Source organism: Phaethon aethereus (assembly GCF_964289735.1).
Source record: "Phaethon aethereus genome assembly, chromosome: 4".
NCBI lineage: Eukaryota > Metazoa > Chordata > Aves > Phaethontiformes > Phaethontidae > Phaethon > Phaethon aethereus.
This window is the reverse complement of record NC_138578.1, coordinates 58,673,422-58,692,797: the sequence shown is the minus strand read 5'-3', so window position 1 is coordinate 58,692,797 and position 19,376 is coordinate 58,673,422. Positions and strand designations below refer to the sequence as shown.

Below are 19,376 nucleotides of genomic sequence, written 5' to 3'. Positions count from 1 at the left end.
ACAAGATGCTTATCAATGAATGCAGAAACCTTCAAGAGACAAATATGTTTGTCTATACCTACAATTAAAATAACCACATAATATCATACTAATAGAAATTTTGGAAACTTGCTTATTTTCTGTATCATCTTTTACACTACAGTAAATGGTCTTGATGCTGCCACAGAACTGTATATGCAAAAGTCTTTGCTGGATCAAATTCCTTGCTAAATTAGAACTGCCATATCAAAACCTAGATTAGCCTTCTACATACTCACATACAGGGCATTTCAGAATGACTCCTCAAATGTCTTATTTAAGACATGTACGTTGTATTAAAATCTATGTTGTTCTAATTCATAGATTTTGTATTCTCCATGATGCTGCTGAGAATTAATGATCATTATTTATAATCACAAACTACTTCTCATTTAAAACAAACAAAATTGTGAAAGGTTAAAAGTGCATCTGCCACATTACCAGCAGGTGTGAAATTTTCATTTTAAAGACATTTTAAACAGAGGTAGAAAAATATTTGAAATTAATATACATATTTTCCCTGCAATTTACAAAATGTACTGATTTCTGGGTTTTTGTGAAAGGTATCTGTAACTTACCAATTAAAACCCTGTTCTCCATATTTTAGAGCAAGAGAAACACTTAATGGTGAAGTAAGTGTACATTACAGGAATTTATACTTGGAAGCATGTACAGCACTTAACATTCAGTATTTCTGGAATTTTTTTCTTGTTTTCTACCTGAATGACAACAATTACTGTTCTTTCTTCATGAACCCCCCTCATAAACAATTTCCAGCATGCTTGGTGCACAGTACATTCCATGGGAGCTTGACTGATGTAAACCATAACTGAAATGCTGTGGTCAAGTTTGCAAACCTTATGAGTAGCGTTTAAGAACATGTGTGAGCAATTTTTCTAAAATAATGAACAAGAATGTACATGTTTAAGCCTATACAGGATAAAAGTTTCAGGTCAAGATGGTAATACATACTTGAATGTCCTTAACTCCTCTTAACTTTCATTTAAGTTATTTTCGTGCATATATCAACAAAATCAAGAACAGAACAAATGTCATATCTAAATACATTTTAAAGAAAAAATAACTAAAACCTACAGATTTCCTGATCCAAAACTGAAAGCTAGTACAAAGACTTCCCTTGATTTCATAAAATTCTGGACCTTCTTCTGAAAAGTTAGTATGAAAAAGAATTAATTTCAAAACAATTTGATTTTATATTAATTCCATAGAAGTCTTCCGAGCATACTAAAACAAAGTGACTACATATTTTGAAGCATACTCTTCTTTCTGATAATTTCTTTTATTTTTCTTCTTATATGACACCAACGAAACCCCTGGATTGCGCCTGAAAGGATTATTTTAAAAGGGGGTTTCACATATTGCTCTTTCAGCACATGTGGAAGAGAGAATGCATTTCTTTCTGTTTCTAGTTAAAGACTGACTGCAACACAGTGATCCACTTGTGCAGATAGTTTGCACTGGCCTGATGTTAAGAGATTTACACTTGAGAATACTTCATATTTATTCAATAGAAACTACCCTGTAAAGGAACTAGTGTTTCAGATGAAGACTGATACATCTTTGTGTGATACTCTCACCAAGTGAACCAAAAAGAAGAGATGCAAACAAAGTTCCAGCCAAAAGACCTGAATAGTGTGTAAAAATTGTATGTATCCTGCATCCATATAGTGCAGCAATGCTTCAGCGCATGCTACAGAACTGCAGTAGCTTCACATTGATCAGGCACTGGCTCTCTAATTGATCTGAGATATGTCTGATTTCATCCTACACATCCAAAGTTTAGGATGTTTCATGAGGCACAGCCATCAGAAAATGCACATAGAAAATAGATACTTGTGACGTATTATCAGCAAATAGCTATGCATTGGGATATTATCTGGCCCCATATTCTAACGATCAGTTTAGCTAACAGTTAAACCTGCAAGTTCAAAAAGTTATTTCAATTTTCTTTACAGTATGCAGCCAAGAAGACGCAGTATGTTACCTCAGTTTCTGGAGTAGGAGATGGAGTAATGGAACCAAGGGATCCTTTTCGTGAGCCCTGGAGATCTGTTGGGATGGACACTGGACGCTGCCATTGAGTTGTTCCTGTTGGTATGTGCCAGTAGTAGATCCCAGCAATGTCATTGATTTTTTTCCATCCAGGTGGTAAGTCTGGGTCTGTCTGAAATGAATGATCGCTCCATATATCTGCTAGGAATGTCAGGGGGGAAAAAAAAAAGAAAAAGAAAATTAATTAACCTTACTAAGTCACAAACAGTTCTTATATGGGTCTGCCTCGATGCAAGTGATACACAGCTGGTACTGCTGTTGTACAGTTCCTGTGTAAATAAGCACCAGAAAAACATACTGAATTATTGAGGCTCCAAGTAAGGTGACAAAGCCTGGTTTGACTTGGCCTGTAGAGAAAAAAAAAATACACTACTTACCAAAGAGCTGTTCTAATACGGCAGCTATCGAACGCCATCAGATAAACTAGCTCTTCTAGTAAGGCTTAGCTTCAAGTACATTAAATCATAGCATACAAAGAAATACCCGGAGTTGTGGTGTATTCTATCCTTTTCTATCTTATCCTATTCTATCCTTTCATTCTATCCTTCCTTCTCAATGCATGGTAGCAGAGCATATATTTCTGCTAATCAAAGTCAGCTTATCAAAACAAGATACACACACCCCCAGCCAAACAACCCGCACTGGGTTTACTTACAACAGCTAGAAGACTCCTTGTTCAAAACGATGAGAACAAAAGAACTGAGCAATCATTTTACACCCCCCTAGCTGTCACAAACAAACACAGTTTTCAATTGGTTCTACAATGGTATAGGGGGAAAAAAAAAAAAATCAAAAACTCATCCACAGTGCCAACACAGAGATGAAATACTGGCTCTACTGACAAACTTCTACTAACTTAAGAATGTGCCAGCAATTCATATTATAATTAGAGAATATCCCAGATTTACCTGGGATTATAGATGCACATAAGAGACCACAGAAAAGAATCACAGAATCATTAAGGTTGGAAGGGACCTTCAAGATCAAGTCCAACTGTTAACCCAACACCACCATGCCCCCTAAACCATGTCCCGAAGCGCCACATCCAGACATTTTTTGAACACTTCCAGTGATGGTGACTCTACCACCTCCCTGGGCAGCCTGTTCCGATATTTGACCACTCTCTCGGTGAAGAAATTTTTCCTAATATCCAATCTAAACCTCCCCTGGCGCAACTTGAGGCCATTTCCTCTCGTCCTATCACTAGTTACTTGGGAGAAGAGACCAACACCCTCGTCGCCACAACCCCCTTTCAGGTAGTTGTAAACAGCGAAAAGGTCTCCCCTCAGCCTCCTCTTCTCCAGACTAAACAAGCCCAGCTCCCTCAGTCGCTCCTCAGAAGACTTGTGCTCCAAACCCCTCACCAGCTTCGTTGCCCTTCTTTGGAGACATTCCAGCACCTCAGCATCCTTCTTGTAGTGAGGGGCCCAAAACTGAACACAGCATTCAAGCTGCGGCCTCACCAGTGCCAAGTACAGGGGCACGATCACTTCCCTACTCCTGCTGGCCACACTATTTCTGATACAAGCCAGGACGCTGTTGGCCGCCTTGGCCACCTGGGCACACTGCCGGCTCATGTTCAGCCGGCTGTCAACCAGCACCCCCAGGTCCTTTTCTGCCAGGCAGCTCTCCAGCCACTCCTCCCCAAGCCTGTAGTGTTGCATGGGGTTGTTGTGACTGAAGGGCAGGACCCACCACTTGGCCTTATTAAACCTCATACAGTTGACAGATGTCACCAGTGGAGAACATGTAGTGCTTTTGAGAAAGGCAAGGGCATCACCTACGTGCAGAGCAGCTGTACCCTAGCAGGGGCAGTCACCTTCTGCTGAATACATGCTTCCCAGAGGCAGCGAAGGGAGCCAATGCTCTTCTAAACTTCCCAGCTAAGCTGCTTTGGTGGTGTCATTATGGTACGTGCTATTAACCAGCTGCTATGGTCTACTCCAAGGACCATCAAGCTGCAGGGAGAAACAAGTAACCTCCTGGACTGATGTTTCCACCAGCACCTGAGCAAATATGATGAAGGCTGACACCAGTACAGTGAACTGAGGTAGCAAGAAGGAAAAAAGGAAGCACCATACCAATCAGCCATGGCTCATCTAACCTAGTAACTTGTTTCCAACCTTGAAAGATGGACCTCAGAACACCTTCAGTGGACAACAGATGAATAACCTGTTGTTATATTGCTCTTAATCTCTTTTTTGAATTAAAATTTTCTTGTTAGTCTATCCTCAAGCGTCCTAGTAGGTGGTTTTATCACAGTTGCTTATTTCTGAAACTCTCTCATTTCTGCTACCCGCATTTATGCACATACACACACAAACACACACGCACAAGTGACACGATAATTTGAAATAACTCTTACACTCCATGACACAAACCAGACTAGTTCTTCCCCAGAGCCACTTAGAGTTCTTAAATTACTGATTAACCACTTGAGGACTAATCTGAGCAAATTCTGCAGAATAACATTAAATACACTTAAATTCAATAATAAGCCTCATCCATAGCCCAATATCTGAAATCAGCAACATTCATATAATCAGTTCCAGAAATTCCCAAGTATTCTAAACACCTGCCTCTAAATGTCCCCTGTTGTAGCCTCTGCTCCATTCTGACTTCAAACTCTTTTACATGTTTTAAAGTCTATTCATCTTCAACCTTGTCCATTTTTATTTTCCAGCTGAACAACTCAGTTGCACTCTTCTCAGCCATATAAAAGGAAAATAAAAGCAAAACACTTTCAGTAATTTGACCACGTCATGCAAAAGGCAATGTGCAAAAATTGAATATCTAAACATCACATTGAAGTATGCATAGCAACATCTGCAAATCCAGATTCATATGGGTAAGTTTAAATAACTGATTATTCCAAAATATCTCCAAAACCTCCAAAATATCAAAATAATGTCAGTGTTCATAAAACTTACATATTGGGCCTTTCAAAGCATGCTGGAATAGGAAAATAATAAGCCTTTATTATACAGAGGGGCAAAGCTTCAGATCACTTCAGGTTCACACAGCTTACAGTATTAAACAACCATACTACAACATTGCCAGGACATGAAATGTTTATTCTCTTCACTTTAAGATAGGCACTGCTTCTGCCCTTGCTATACAGAATCACTAAGGTTGGAAAGGACTTTCAAGATCATTAAGTCCAACCATTAATCCAGCGCCACCATGTTCCCTAAACCATGTCCTGAAGCACCACATCCACACATTTTTTGAACACCTCCAGAGATGGCGACTCCACCACCTCCCTGGGCAGCCTGTTCCAATGCCTGACTGCCCTCTTGGTGAAGAAATTTTTCCTAATATCCAATCTAAACCTCCCCTGGTACAACTTGAGGCCATCTCCTCTCGTCCTATCACTGGTTACTTGGGAGAAGAGACCAGCGCCCTCGTCACCACAACCCCCTTTCAGGTAGTTGTAAACAGCGAAAAGGTCTCCCCTCAGCCTCCTCTTCTCCAGACTAAACAACCCCAGTTCCCTCAGCAGCTCCTCAGAAGACTTGTGCTCCAGACCCCTCACCAGCTTTGTTGCCCTTCTCTGGACACGCTCCAGCACCTCAGCATCCTTCTTGTAGTGAGGGGCCCAAAACTGAACACAGCATTCAAGGTGCGGCCTCACCAGTGCCAAGTACAGGGGCACGATCACTTCCCTACTCCTGCTGGCCACACTATTCCTGATACAAGCCAGGACGCTGTTGGCCGCCTTGGCCACCTGGGCACACTGCCGGCTCATGTTCAGCCGGCTGTCAACCAGCACCCCCAGGTCCCTTTCCGCTGCGCAGCTCTCCAGCCACTCCTCCCCAAGCCTGTAGTGTTGCATGGGGTTGTTATGACCCAAGTGCAGGACCCAGCACTTGGCCTTATTAAACCTCATACAGTTGACCTCTGCCCATCAATCCAGCCTGTCCAGATCCCGCTGCAGAGCCCTCCTACCCTCCAGCAGATCAACACTTCCACCCAGCTTGGTGTCATCTGCAAACTTACTGAGGGAACACTCGATTCTCTCATCCAGATCATCTATAAAGTTATTGACCAGCCCCAGAACCGAGCCCTGGGGAACACCGCTTGTGACTGGCCGCCAGCCGGATTTAACGACATTCACCAAAACTCTCTGGGCTTGGCCATCCAGCCAGTTCCTCACCCATGCTGGCTGGGCCTGATCCCTTAGTTGTCCTGCACATGCCCTGTGAGCACTCTCAAGACCAACCGCCCCATGATCTTCCCCGGTACAGAGGTCAGGCTGACAGGCCTGTAGTTCCCGGGATCCTCCTTCTGGCCTTGTAGATGGGCGTCACATTGGCAAGCTCTGATAATATGGAAAGTATGGCTTACTACAGAAATTTAGAGCATGATTCACAAAAAAAAAAAAGTATCCTGTTGTATTGAGGTTGGTTCACCTACCATGTGTATTACAGTAAACCATGATCTCCTGAAAGACTATACTGTAAGACATTTCTTATATAAAATGCATAAAGCAACAGGAAAACAATACTGAACTATAATAAGAGAGAGCCATTGTGGCTAAGCTGTATGAGAAAGCAGATAGTGAGTTTCTTTAAGAAACTTGTATTCATATTATCTGTATAACTTGTCTTTCTACAGCAAGAAAGAGTCAAATTCTTACCAGTGGAAAGACTATTTTAAGATGTAACTAATTCAAAACTCTGCACAGGAATGAGGTATATCCTTTACCGAGGCATCATGCAGATTCACACAGCACTGCAGACTCTCTTTCTGGAGAAAGACCTTACTGAGCAGGGTTGGCTCCACTTCCTACATACACTCCAGAAATGAAGTCCAAAGTCAGTCCTCATCGCAGGAGGCTAGGCAGTCAGCTTGCAGCTGATCCTTCACCTCACTTTCTGTCCTCGACTGATCACAGGGTGCATGAGAGCCGTCACTGGCAAGGCAGGCCGTCTCTCATCCTAGATCTGCCCACACTGGCATGGATCCATCAACGAGTCTTCACTGGCAAGCTGCTGACTGGAAATTTGCCTAAGATAAGTGTGAGCTGTCACCATCCAACCCCTGAAATGCAGCACTCCCAGCTTAAAGGTCAGCATAATTAGAAGTTCACAACTGGTCTTCTGCAGGCAGACTCACATCAAAGGAGAGATCGCAGGGAGAGGACTGATATTTTTCTGTTGGACTTTTGCCTCACTGAAGACAGAAGACTAAAGCCTTGTCTGTACAGGGGAATATCCCCAAACCTGCTATTCATGAGGATGTTATTATGGAAGAAGCATAGGTCAATTCTGGCAAAAAAACATTACAATAAGAGAGACACGGTAGAGGATTTTGAGAACTAAAATGGAAGATTACATAAAAACATGAAAGATGTGATTTAAGATGAGAAGCTAAATTCATTTGAGTAAAACTGAAAAACACAGAGTGGACTTCACTGGGCTTTCATGCTTCCACCACCTTCCTGCACCAGGACCTGCCAAGTCACTCGGGAAAATTTCCCTTTCCCCTCTACCGAAAGCTTGCTTAGTCTCAGCACCATAGTTCCTTCTAGAAAAGTACCAAAGAATGATTTTTTTTTTAAAGTATAAATAGTTGGGTTTTTTTTTAATAAATGTTTCTATTTTTAATAAATGTACAAAGGAGTAAAAGAGTCTGAAATGCTTTCTGAAAACTTGCTGAAATTGTCTGGTCAAGTTTCACTGAGAAATAAATGCTTGCGTCTGAATTTTTGTGTAAATGGCTGAAACATGGAGCCTGTAATTGAAAAAAAAAAAGAATACAGCCTTCATCCTGGTATCAGAACAACTGAGGAGAGCAGTTAAAACTTCAAAAATACTGGAAAAATGAAGTCTGTTATGCAAAAAAACCTATTAATTCACTCTTTTAAACAACTAGCAACATAGATGTACCTCCACAAAACCATAAACACAGCCAACTTTAACCGGCAATTCTAGCTAGGAGAGCTTTGTGAACACATTTTGTATTCTAAAGAAGACTGGATAAAGGCAATGTAATGTAACATATTCCTGTAATTCCCTTCTCCAAATGGCAGCCTCTGTTAATCACCTAATATAGAGCAGTGATAAATTCCATGCTGTAGCTATAGTTCAGATACTCAGTTTAGCATAACAATTAGAAATTTTAGTAATTACATTTTTATTTCAAGTTCAAATTATTTTACTATCTGAGGCTGATCTAGGAAAACAGTGTTACAATATTGAAAAGAGATACTAACATTAATAACTATATTAATAATTCACTGAAGAATGCGTGTAATTGGTGACCAAGCTCTTTGGCACTACTAGTATTTTTATAATTTATTTTAGTGCTGTTTCAGGGGAAAGGATAGTAATCAAATTGCTGCCATTATAAATCATTCTTTAGCCCCTGTTCAATTAAATAGAAATTAAAACTACAGCCTTGTGCAGTAAATGGAGACCATTTATTTTTCCATCATTTTGCAATGCCACAAACTGTTCCCTCCTAACAGGCATCCTGTGTAAGGCAAGGTCAATACTCACCAAGCGCCAAGTCGCATCGGTGCCATCACAGCGGATACAAACAGTACATCCTGTATCTAAATGCAATGCAGCTTTCCAGATGCCATTCCTGACTCTCTTGTGGATATTTCATAATTAGAGAGACTAACTGTGATGAAGCTGAAGCAGCTTTTAACTAGTTCAGGTTTTCTTCTGCAGGCGCAGCTAGAAATCCCTTGCACTGAAGATCAAAGGCAACCATTTAGAAACAAGTATAGACGGAAAGAAAATGGCAGGAGCTCTGGAGGCACCTTTTGGAAGAGCAGGAATGCAAAGGTACAGCACAGTGTATTTTCATTTAAGAGTAAGTTGTGTTAATGTCTTCAGACAATAATTACTCATCTTTTTCAGAAAGAATTACACCAATGTAAAATGTTCAGTTAGGGTTGAGCTGGTGCTATAACAAAGGTGGAATGTATGAACTGACTTCTTATGGACCAAACTGTGTTATCCAATAAAGCACTATCTCCATCATCCTTAGCAAAGTCTGCATTTACCAGCATCAAATAAGCCAAATACTCCACCCACCATTGTCATAAGTTAGTTTGTCACCATTCCAGTAATAAAATCTGACTGTATGACATTGTGCTTGTGCCAAGTTAAATGAATCAAGATCTTTTCTCGATAAAGACTAAGAAGATACCATATCATTTCAATAACAAGTCTCAACACTCCTGTCTGGAAGAAACATAATCTAGCTCCTTCCCTTCCTGTAAGTAAGGTAGTGGAAGATGACTAGCTTATTTACATGTTACTTAGGACCGGAAGCAAAAGATCACCTTGTGTGACAGAAAGAAAAGCTAGATATCTCAGGAATAGACACCTCAAGGAAAAATGCACCAAAAAATGCAAGGAAACTGTATGGGAACAAAAATATAATGTAAAATAGACCATAACAAACAAACTTTCTGCTTTCCCTTATCTAAACTAAACAAAATGGATAAAAGGAGCAACTAGGTGGTATCTCCACTTTGAAGACAACTTGGTGGTGATAAGCAAGGTGCTGGGGACAGAGATCAAACTGTCAGTGCCTCTCTACTTAGGTTCTTGTGCATGAGGGAACAAGAGCCTCAAACCTAGTTCACTAAAGGCCAAACAGACCTACTTCCTGTGCAAAATACTCTTAAGCAATTAAAGTCTAATGCAATAAAACTTGTATTGAACCAGGAGATTTACTTGGAAAAAACCATGTGTTTTGGATGCATAGCTCTTCTTTAAGTAAAAACAAGTCCCACCAACCAACATAGCTAGGGCATCAAATTATGTCCAAGAATATCCTTGAGTAGGAGGAACTTCAGTCCCAAAAGGCTCAACGTTGGCAGCATACATGACTTCAATGTAGAGAATGTAAAAGTGCTGCACAGAGCCATCAGAGTACTGGGAATTCTGTACCTGGGAGGTGCACAGTAATAAAACCAATGTCACCAGGACAATTTTAACTGTGTTACTTCAGTTTAAAAGCATTTTTTTTTTTAATTGGGAAAGAGCACCAAGGTAGACTTATAATAAGACAGAAAATATATTCAGGGAAATGTGAGAGGTATCATTGCATCATTAAAGGGACATCAGTGCATTGCTTTTTAAGGAATTAATTTCCACTACTTGGAAGCAGCAGCAGTCTCTGGCTATGTAAATGCAGCTCCACTGGAGTGGAGCCTGATTTTCCTACTGTCTTTACAACTAAGGAGGACTCCCTCCACTGCATGGTGGTAGAATGACGATGTGAGACCATCTATCCGCAAAGCTCAACAATACTTGTGAGCACATGGTCTATATTATCCAAACAGGTTAGGAAATAAAATACCTATACTCTACAGAGATAAACACGAGAACTCACTTTTTTTTGTATTCCTAGCTTAGTTATGTCAATTCTTAGAACTGTTCTTTAATAATTTTGCTCCTGTAAAAATCCTCTGAAGAAAAGGGATTTTCTTCAGAAATACAGGATTTGATATAGCCTTTGATTGTCTACCAACGTCTCAAAAGTATATTTCCATAGTGAAAAGTTAACTGAAAAGGAGTGTTCAGTGTCCAGACTAGAAGCATGATGGTCCAAACAGGGACACATTCAGGGTTATCTAAATTTAGAAAAGTAATCTGGCCAATAATAAATCTGTAAATGCACTTGTCAGTCTCTGGCACTCCCATTGCTCCCATTCCAGCAGTGGGTGCACAATGTAAATGAAGGAATTCAAACAGAAAAGCACCTTGTTTTAAATAAGGGATCTGCATCAAAGTTTCCTATGTCAAAAATTGTAATGGCGACAGGATCCACCACGTTGTCCTAGTGTTCGGGCAGCAATGGGAAACCACTAGCTTCAAATCTGATGGTTTGCTTCATTGTTAGGGATGAAGCATAATGAAAAAGCTGGCACACAAAATCACGTGTGTGTTACAGATGCCATCCTTCTGGGTACACAAGGGGAAGCATAAGAAAGGTACTGGGAAGACAGGAGGATAAAAAAGTTGTATTGAAAAGGAAAGGTACAGGAGGAAATTGTTTTTTCCTCTTCTGAACTTCCAAAATCCTGAAATAAAAATGTTTTCCTTCCACCTTCTGGGCCTAAATAAAAGCAAAACCAAAGGAAAAGCAAGCCACAGAACAACTCAGTCTTCTTAAGAAGATGCCAATTACTTCAGCAGATCCAGGATTTGATCCTAAAGGGAGCATATTCCTCCCCCACCCCATACACACACTGAAGATCAAGGCAGGCATTGGAAAGGAGGGGAAGACATGTTGTATTAATGAGTGAAGGCAAACAAAATTGTAGGAACATTCTCCATTAAACAGCACAATAGAAAGAACACGGGCCCTGAATGTTTCTATCCCATTTATTTCCCCTGTAGTGGGCTCAAATGTGCAAGTTTAAGTTGCTCAGATTTAAAAAAAAAAAGACCCCAAAGACAAATTTTCTCCTCACTTTGCATGCACTACAGCATAATCAACAGTACCACCTACCCTTATTATTCACAACAACGATGGTCAGCAGGTAGTCTGGCCTGAGCATCATTGCAAGAAGCATGAATGCTATCTCATAAACAAATGCAGCAAAAATGCAAGCCCCTAGGACAAGTAATTATAAATCGGACAAGCCTGTCTAATTTGGGGAACATTACTCAACAAGGAGTGACAAACAGCCAGAAACTGGTCATTTGGCATCATCTTTTCTCACAGCATGCAACTGGTTGTCATGACAACCCTGTTATCCTCCTTGCCGAATCACTGAACCAGCTGCATGTGTTTGGGAAGAGGAAGATTCTCAAACAGGTTCCAGGAAAGAGTGCTGAAATGTGGGATTTACAGGCATACACGTAACCTGACAATCTGTGCCCAAATGAATTGCTGTTTTGATCAGCTGTAACGTAAACCATAAACAGAAAAGACTGACTTCTTAAAAATCCTAAGGAAGCTTGGGATGAATTGCCTATACAATTTTTTCCATGTGGTGCGATCTTCGTCCTGCTGTATAAATCATTAGTTACTACAGGCATACAAGGCATTCAAGCAGAGATGACTAATCTTAAGGAGGAGAGAGGAAAGCAGATTTCACAGAATCACAAAGGTTGGAAAGGACCTTCAAGATCATCAAGTCCAACCATTTGTCAACACTCAGGGAGAAAAAAAACACACCACTAAACCCACTTGTTTTGATGTCCTGGCTGCTTCTCCCTTTCAACCACCAAACCCCAACCTGTTGACGTAAGGACCAAAGTACTAGCACAATAACCAAAAAAATGCACGGGCAAGTGACTTTGAGAAGTTCAGAAGAACTGTTGATGACAGCCCTGGACAAGTATTCAGGACAGTACTACTTGTCCTGCTTAAGTGGGAGAATTTCATGGCTCTGTGAGGTGTCTGCTCAAGGGCAATACAGCCTGAGGTCCAGAGGTGAAGCGGTGAGAAAGCAGCATCGCAGCTTACATTTACGGGAGTTGGTACTAATAGCAGCAGCAGTGAGGGAAAGTACCGCAGGAAGACCGTGAGGAAAGGTCCATGTGTTCCTTCCTGGGCCAAAAATAGGTAAGAACAAGAGGACTAAGCTGTTCACCAATCAAAAATATCCAGCCACAAAATAAGCAGAGTCCAGCAAAGGAAGGAAGGAAGACTTGGAGGTGACCCGCGGTCTCAAGGGGGCTGTCATGGCAGAAGCTGTGGACCAGGAAGAAGCCAGGCTCTGGGAAGACCTGTCCCACCTGGAGGAGGGTGGCTGTTTAGTCAGGTGAAACAGCAGTGGCAACATGAAATGGCTGACATAGAGGAAAGACCACATCAGCTGCAGCAAAGGCTGATCAATAGCTACCTGCAAGTGCTGTAGTAGAAGGACATCCTACAGCTCTTGCACCAATTTTACTGTGTGACGAGATCTCCATCTCTTGATTAGGGGGCTGATGAACATTAGGAGAGTTGGGCAACTAAGAGTCTGTACTGGGTCTGGTTGTGATGAAGTTAAATCTTCTTCACAGCCGCCTGTAAGGTCTGGTGTTTTACATCTGTGACCAAACAAGTGTTGAAAACACACCAGTGGCTTAGTTATTGCTGAGCAGTGCTTGCATAGAGTCAAGACCTTCTCGGTTTCTCACTCTGCCCCCAGCCAGAGACTGGCATTGGTCTGCTGGTGGGAGCTGGTCAGTGATTATGCTTGCATGACTTGTTTTTTATTTATTTATTTATTTTTCTTCGCTTATTTATCTTGACTTGTGAGTTTTTTTCACTTTTGCTCTTCCAATTCTCTTCCCCATCCCACTGGTGGGAGGAGTGAGCCACCACAGAGGCATTCAAAGCATACTAGCCAAGTCCAAGATTCAGGGAGGAGCAGACAGGTACCTTCCAGGGTAGAACGAAAATGAGTCCTGAGTGAGCAAAAGCAGCGTCCAGATGAATGCCCTTTTCACCAACTTTGTACTTAAATGAGATAGAGCCTCAAATACTATGTGAACAAAACTCACCATTACCTCGAAAGATTTCTACCAACTGATTTCCACAGGTCAGAATAATTTGGTACTGTTCCAGCAAGTGAGTTACTCCTGCTTACAAATACACTTTGCACATGACCACTATTAGTAGGTTTCTTGCTTATTTGAAATGCTAGTTCTCTATTCTTTCCACTAGATGGCAAAAGCTTTTACTTAAAAATAATAGTCAAACACACAAGCAGACCGTACCTCTAACTCGGTCTAAATCCACCGTGACCGTGCATTGTGGGATTGCACTCCAAGGGACCTCCTCACCATGGAGGACTCTAAGCAACAAATAATCCATCCAGAGTAGTATCTTCTTCCTCATTAGCAAATCACTAAAAATGGTCACGTGAGTTAGCTTTCAGGGCTAAAACAGTCCAGCAACAATCTGCATCTGCTTTTCTGATTTTTTTTTTTTTTTTTGCATAGTATCTCTTCTTCCCATGCCTTTCCCCACAGAAAGCAGGATTGCAGCATATGATCTTGTGGTCTGGGTTCATACCCTATTTAACTACTTTGTATTGTTTTGGACAGGGGAATTTGTCTAATCTGAAGAATGAAAATTAAACAGCCATCTCAGCCAAGGGACCGCTGCACTCGCACAGCAAAGCCTGCACACGCACTGTCGCACCGGCAGACGCACTGCACAGCACGCGCAGCAAAAGCAATTTGCACATGCACGGGGCCCAGCCTTCCTTAACCCCACAAAATTTATCTGTCTCCGCAACAGCAGCCAACCATTTGGCAGAAAAACAGGGAAAAATCACTTTGGTGGCAGCTCTAAATTTATGTATTTCTCTACTACAATAAAGAGTCTATTTCTCCTGTCCCCTCAAAGCAAATCGATATGTTACTGTCAAACGATCCACAGAAGAGACCATTAATGACTTCATTTTGGGCAACAAACAAATACAATCTGGAATAATCACACAAAATGGAAAGATTCAGTCTATAAATACTGACACAGAAAGCAGTTAAACACAGATGTCCTTCTGACTTCAAGATGCAAGATGCCTGCAGAGCGGGAGGAGACGCTACGCCAATGTATGGCATACAGCAGCACGGTCATCTCAGCCGTCTCAACTCTCCAGGCAGGAACTGCTGCACCATTATGCCTTATTTCCAAGCAAAATTGTTTTACAAGCATCAAACGTTACAGAGTTCAGTATCTCCTGACCTGTAGCTCTGTTTTGCTTGGCCTGGCTCTGTAAGAGAGAGTGAGTCCCATCTCTCTTAGACTTTCTGCTAGTAGCTGGTGCTGCTTAACCTGACACACACCACAAAAGACAGATGGACAGATCTTATTCCCTTACTTCACTACAATACACTTACCATCAAGACCTGGTCCTAAAGAACAGCAACAGGCTTGGACTGCACTCTATCAGATTCGTTTCAACTGAGGAATAGAAAGAGCCTCAGTAGTTTACATTTGGTGACACTAGTGAATGTCTCTTTAATCTGAAAGACAAAAGTAGTATGGTAGAACATGGAAGAAGGAATCTGACTAGCAGGCACTACTTTCTTCTCCCTTTAGAACAGGAATTGCAGAAAAAAGAAATATGCATAAAAGTCAGGTACTGGGCAAATAAGTTTCTTCATCTAAAATATGAAGCCTACTGACTTCAGGAGGGGGAACAATGTAGAGAAGGGAAGGGCTGTACTTCACTGGAGAACATGCCACATAAATAAATTGATACAGTCTGAAATTTTATAGAAATGCTCATTTGTGGCTTTTGTGCATACAATTGGCTAATTAAAAGCTAGTGAGGTTGTCCAGTGGCACAGACATACAATTCAAATGATGGCTTGACTAAAACTTTTCCCAGTTTCATTTCCAGCACTGTGCAAATACATGAGAAAAATCTTTTTCTGAATTTAATGATTCAATGAAAACAGAACATAAAATTGAATTACAATGGAGTTAGTCTCTGAAATTAAATGTTGTGCTTCAAGAAAAACCAAAACCTGCAAGAACAGCCATTTCCCATTTCAGATGCAAGCTCTGCTCATCCCTCAGTCCATGCAGACCCACGGCTCCACACACAGCGCAGCAGATGCTCTAGGATGCCGTGAAAATGACTTTATCTTCACAACAACCTTGTGAAACAGGAGAGTGAGAGCCCCATTTTAAACAAAGCCAGGAAGAGATAGGAGGAGAGGTCCAAGATGCAGTAAGTAACTTCCCCAGTGTCATGCCCAGACTCTGCACACTCCCGTGGACCTATGCAGGCTCTCTGCACTCAAAGACCAACCACAAGATCAAGGTGTGCAGACAGAGACCAGCCGCTGTTCTCTGGTGTGTCCACATGCCAGAGTCCCCTTCTGTCCCACACGAAGGGCTGCTCTTCCTGATCGGGCAGAAAAGTAATTCTTACCCCATCCTACCCAATTTAGTACTATCAGTAAAAGCCAGAATGTTACTTTTAACAATCTATATAATGGAGTAGTTTGCCACTTTAAAGCTATAGGCAAATGTGCACTAGAGAACTGAAGACTCATTTTTTTTCCAACATAGAAGCTGAAGACCTAATGTTTCCTCACCTCCAAATTAATTTCGTGTTGCTACAGTACTGAAGGGAAGAGAGAAACAGTTATTATGGTGAAAACCCTCTCTTTTTTTTCTTTTTTTAGAGGTGCATAAGCACGAAATATTGCACAAGCTCAGGAAGCAATGCATTGGCCCTCACGGCCTACAGTTTGCCTGCAAAGACATACGTTAAGGGAGACGCTCAGGCACATCAGGCAGCTAAAGGCTGTGCTGAGGCCTTGTAAGATGTGAACTCAGCTGCACGTCCCAGCCTTCAAGCTTGGAGACTTAAAAAAAAACCCCCCACAAAAAAACAACAACAAAAACTACGCTTTTCAGAAGTAGTCTTGCTTCGGTTGGACTAAGTCTTCTCCTGCGCAATACGTAGACCCATACATGAAATGCAATGCATGCCATGTACAATGGTGTACTTGGTGTGCGTGGCAAAGTTTTGGTAGTGAGGGGGCTGCAGGGGTGGCTTCTGTAAGAAGGTGCTAGAAGCTTCCTCTGTATCCAATAGAGCCAATGCCGGCCAGCTCCAAGATGGACCCACCGCTGGCCAAGGCCCAGCCCATCAGCAACAGTGGTAGCACCTCTGGTATAACATAGTTAAGAAGGGGAAAAAAAACCTGCACAACAGCAACTGCAGCTGGAGAGAGGAGTGAGAATATGTGAAAGGAACAACTCTGCAGACACCCAGGTTAGAGCAGAAGGAGGGGCAGGAGGTGCTCCAGGCGCTGGAGCAGAGATTCCCCTGCAGCCCATGGTGAAGACCATGGTGAGGCAGGCTGTGCCCCTGCAGCCCATGGAGCTCCATGGTGGAGCAGATCTCCACCTGCAGCCCAGGGAGGATCCCCAAGGTGGAGCAGGTGGATGCCCGAAAGAGGCTGTGACCCTGAGGGAAGCCTGCGCTGGAGCAGGCTCCTGGCAGGACTTGTGGCCCCATGGAGAGAGGATCCCAGGCTGGAGCAGGTTTGCTGGCAGGACTTGTGACCCTGTGGGGGATCCATGCTGGAGCAGCCTGTTCCTGAAGGACGGCACCCATGGCGGCACCCAGGCTGGAGCAGTTCGTGAAGAACTGCAGCCTGTGGGAAGGACTCATGTTGGACAAGTTCATGGAGGGCTGTCTCCTGTGGGAGGGACCCCACGCTGGAGCAGGGGCAGGGTGTGAGGAGTCCTCCCCCTGAGGAGGAAGGAGCAGCAGAGACAACGTGTGATGAACTGACCACAACCCCCATTCCCTGTCCTCCTGCACCACTGGCAGGGATAAGGTATAGAAAATTGGGAATGAACTTGAGCCCAGGAAGAAGGGAGGGATGGGGAGCAAAGTGGTTTAAGATTTGGTTTTAGTTCTTATTATCCTACTCTGATTTGACTGGTAATAAATTAAACTAATTTCCCCAAGTTGAGACTGTTTTGCCCATGACTGTAATTGCTGACGGATCTCCCCCTGTCCTTACCTTGACCCACGAGCTTCTCATTACAGTTTCCCTCCCCTGCCCAGCTGAGGAGGGGAGTGACAGAGCAGCTTTGGTGGGCACCTGGCATCCAGCCAAGGTCAACCCATCACAAACAGGAAGGCTTTATGAACTGGGGCTTCTGCCAGCAGATGCAAGTGTCTGGGGAGCTGGCTGTATTTCACCCACCATGAGCAAGGGATAATACACATGGGGCTCACTTAGCCTGGAAATTTATTTAAGTATTTCACATTGCCACATTAGTAAAAACTTTCTATTAAATCCTTATCCATACCATCTAGACACCTTTTGGTTTTAAGTAAACTCAGAGATACTAATCCTCCCTGAAAACATCCATCCAGCACTAAAAAAATCTACTTTGGGGCACTCTAGCAATAGAATTTTGTATTTATTTTTCACAGGGATAGTTTTATACACATTGCTGAAGCTAGATTCAGAAATCCAGGTTTAAGGAGACAGAATTGGTATATCTGACATAACCACTAATAAGAATTAGAAGAAAATTCAGAAAATTAACTGTGTCACCAATCATCATGGCAAGTCTAACTTAGCAAAAGCAAGTCTAAGTCAGCAAACAGTAGCCAGAAACAAACCTAACATACATCAGCTGGATTCTTATGCCAGACAAGCATTTAAAAAGAGAAAAAGGGAAGGTTGAATTTTGCAATTCCGCAGAACCACGACAGAATTTCACCTGCGATTGTGAAACATCGCCTACTTCAATTCAAAGTATATTGGCAAATAGCTACTCTCTTCTTTTAAAAGCTGAGGACAAACTCTCCTTACAGCTGCATATGCCCAGAATATAACAGCTTCAGAAGTTTCCTTTATTGTGAAACCTGAGCTCGAATCTCCCTCAAAACACTTGCTTGGTAAGAATGTAAATGTGCCAAAGCACAGTAAAAACAATACACAAAAGATCTCCAGTATATGATACACCACAAGCCATGGAGAGCTATTACCACTATGGAAAAGACAAGTTGATTGTCATCACAAATTGTCAGAAACAGCAAAATATCAAGAGATGTACAAGTAATAGTGTCATCCTTCCCTCAGCTTAAAACAGTATCTAACCTTTGCTGAAAATGTTACAATCTGTGAAAACGCCACAGGGCTGCAGGCAGTCCTCAGAAGTAAGAAAACCACAGTTACATAGGATGAGAAGAGTTCCCTTTCTGGATTGATATTTACCTTTGCTGCTGTGCAAAACCAAAAGACTGCAAATAGGTCCTACAGGATTAGGACACACATGGTTTCAAGAGCTGCTTTTCTAATGTACAGCCTTCACTTTCCAGTTTCCTTCACCACACAGATGTCCATGTCCTGGTTTTTATTAATTTCTTAAAGTTCCTTTACTGTTACTCTTCTGTTCTGCTACTTAAAATGCTCATATTGCAATGGCAGACAATTAATTACCTTTTGGCACTCTGCAAGGATGAAGGTCACAGAGTCCTCTGAAAACAGCAGCTTGGTACTCACTGGCAGTTGAAAAAAATTTATGTTAGGAGCTAAGATCACGACAAAAACCTTTGTGCCTACTGCTTTAACGTAGAGTTGAACTATCACAGGACTAGTGCGTGCACTTCCATGTGCCCTATTACAAAAATTGACATAGCAGAACTAGAAAAGACATAAAGACAGGTAAAATTGCTTCTGCAGGCAGGGATGTTGAGTGTAGTAGGGCTCTTGAGCTTGGAGAAGAATGACAGGGAGGAGGGGAGGATGTCACAGAAATCTGTAAAATCATGAATGGTAGGGAGAAGGCAAGGATGGAAAGGAAATGATCATTCACTGTTATTT

General features: G+C 42.1%; 1 protein-coding gene across 3 annotated transcripts in view; it reads right to left on the bottom strand.

The window, feature by feature from the left end:
* The window catches only part of APBB2 (amyloid beta precursor protein binding family B member 2), a gene marked incomplete at both ends in the record, with an annotated part of 124,465 nt that overhangs the window by 68,080 nt on the left and 37,009 nt on the right, over positions 1-19,376 (bottom strand). For 2 of the 3 annotated variants that reach the window (XM_081998871.1, XM_081998872.1), the window contains one exon: positions 2,024-2,232. In XM_081998871.1, the coding sequence (XP_081854997.1) occupies positions 2,024-2,232 (209 nt within the window). The remainder of the gene's footprint in view (positions 1-2,023; positions 2,233-19,376) is intronic. The other variant, XM_081998873.1, reaches the window with a different exon arrangement.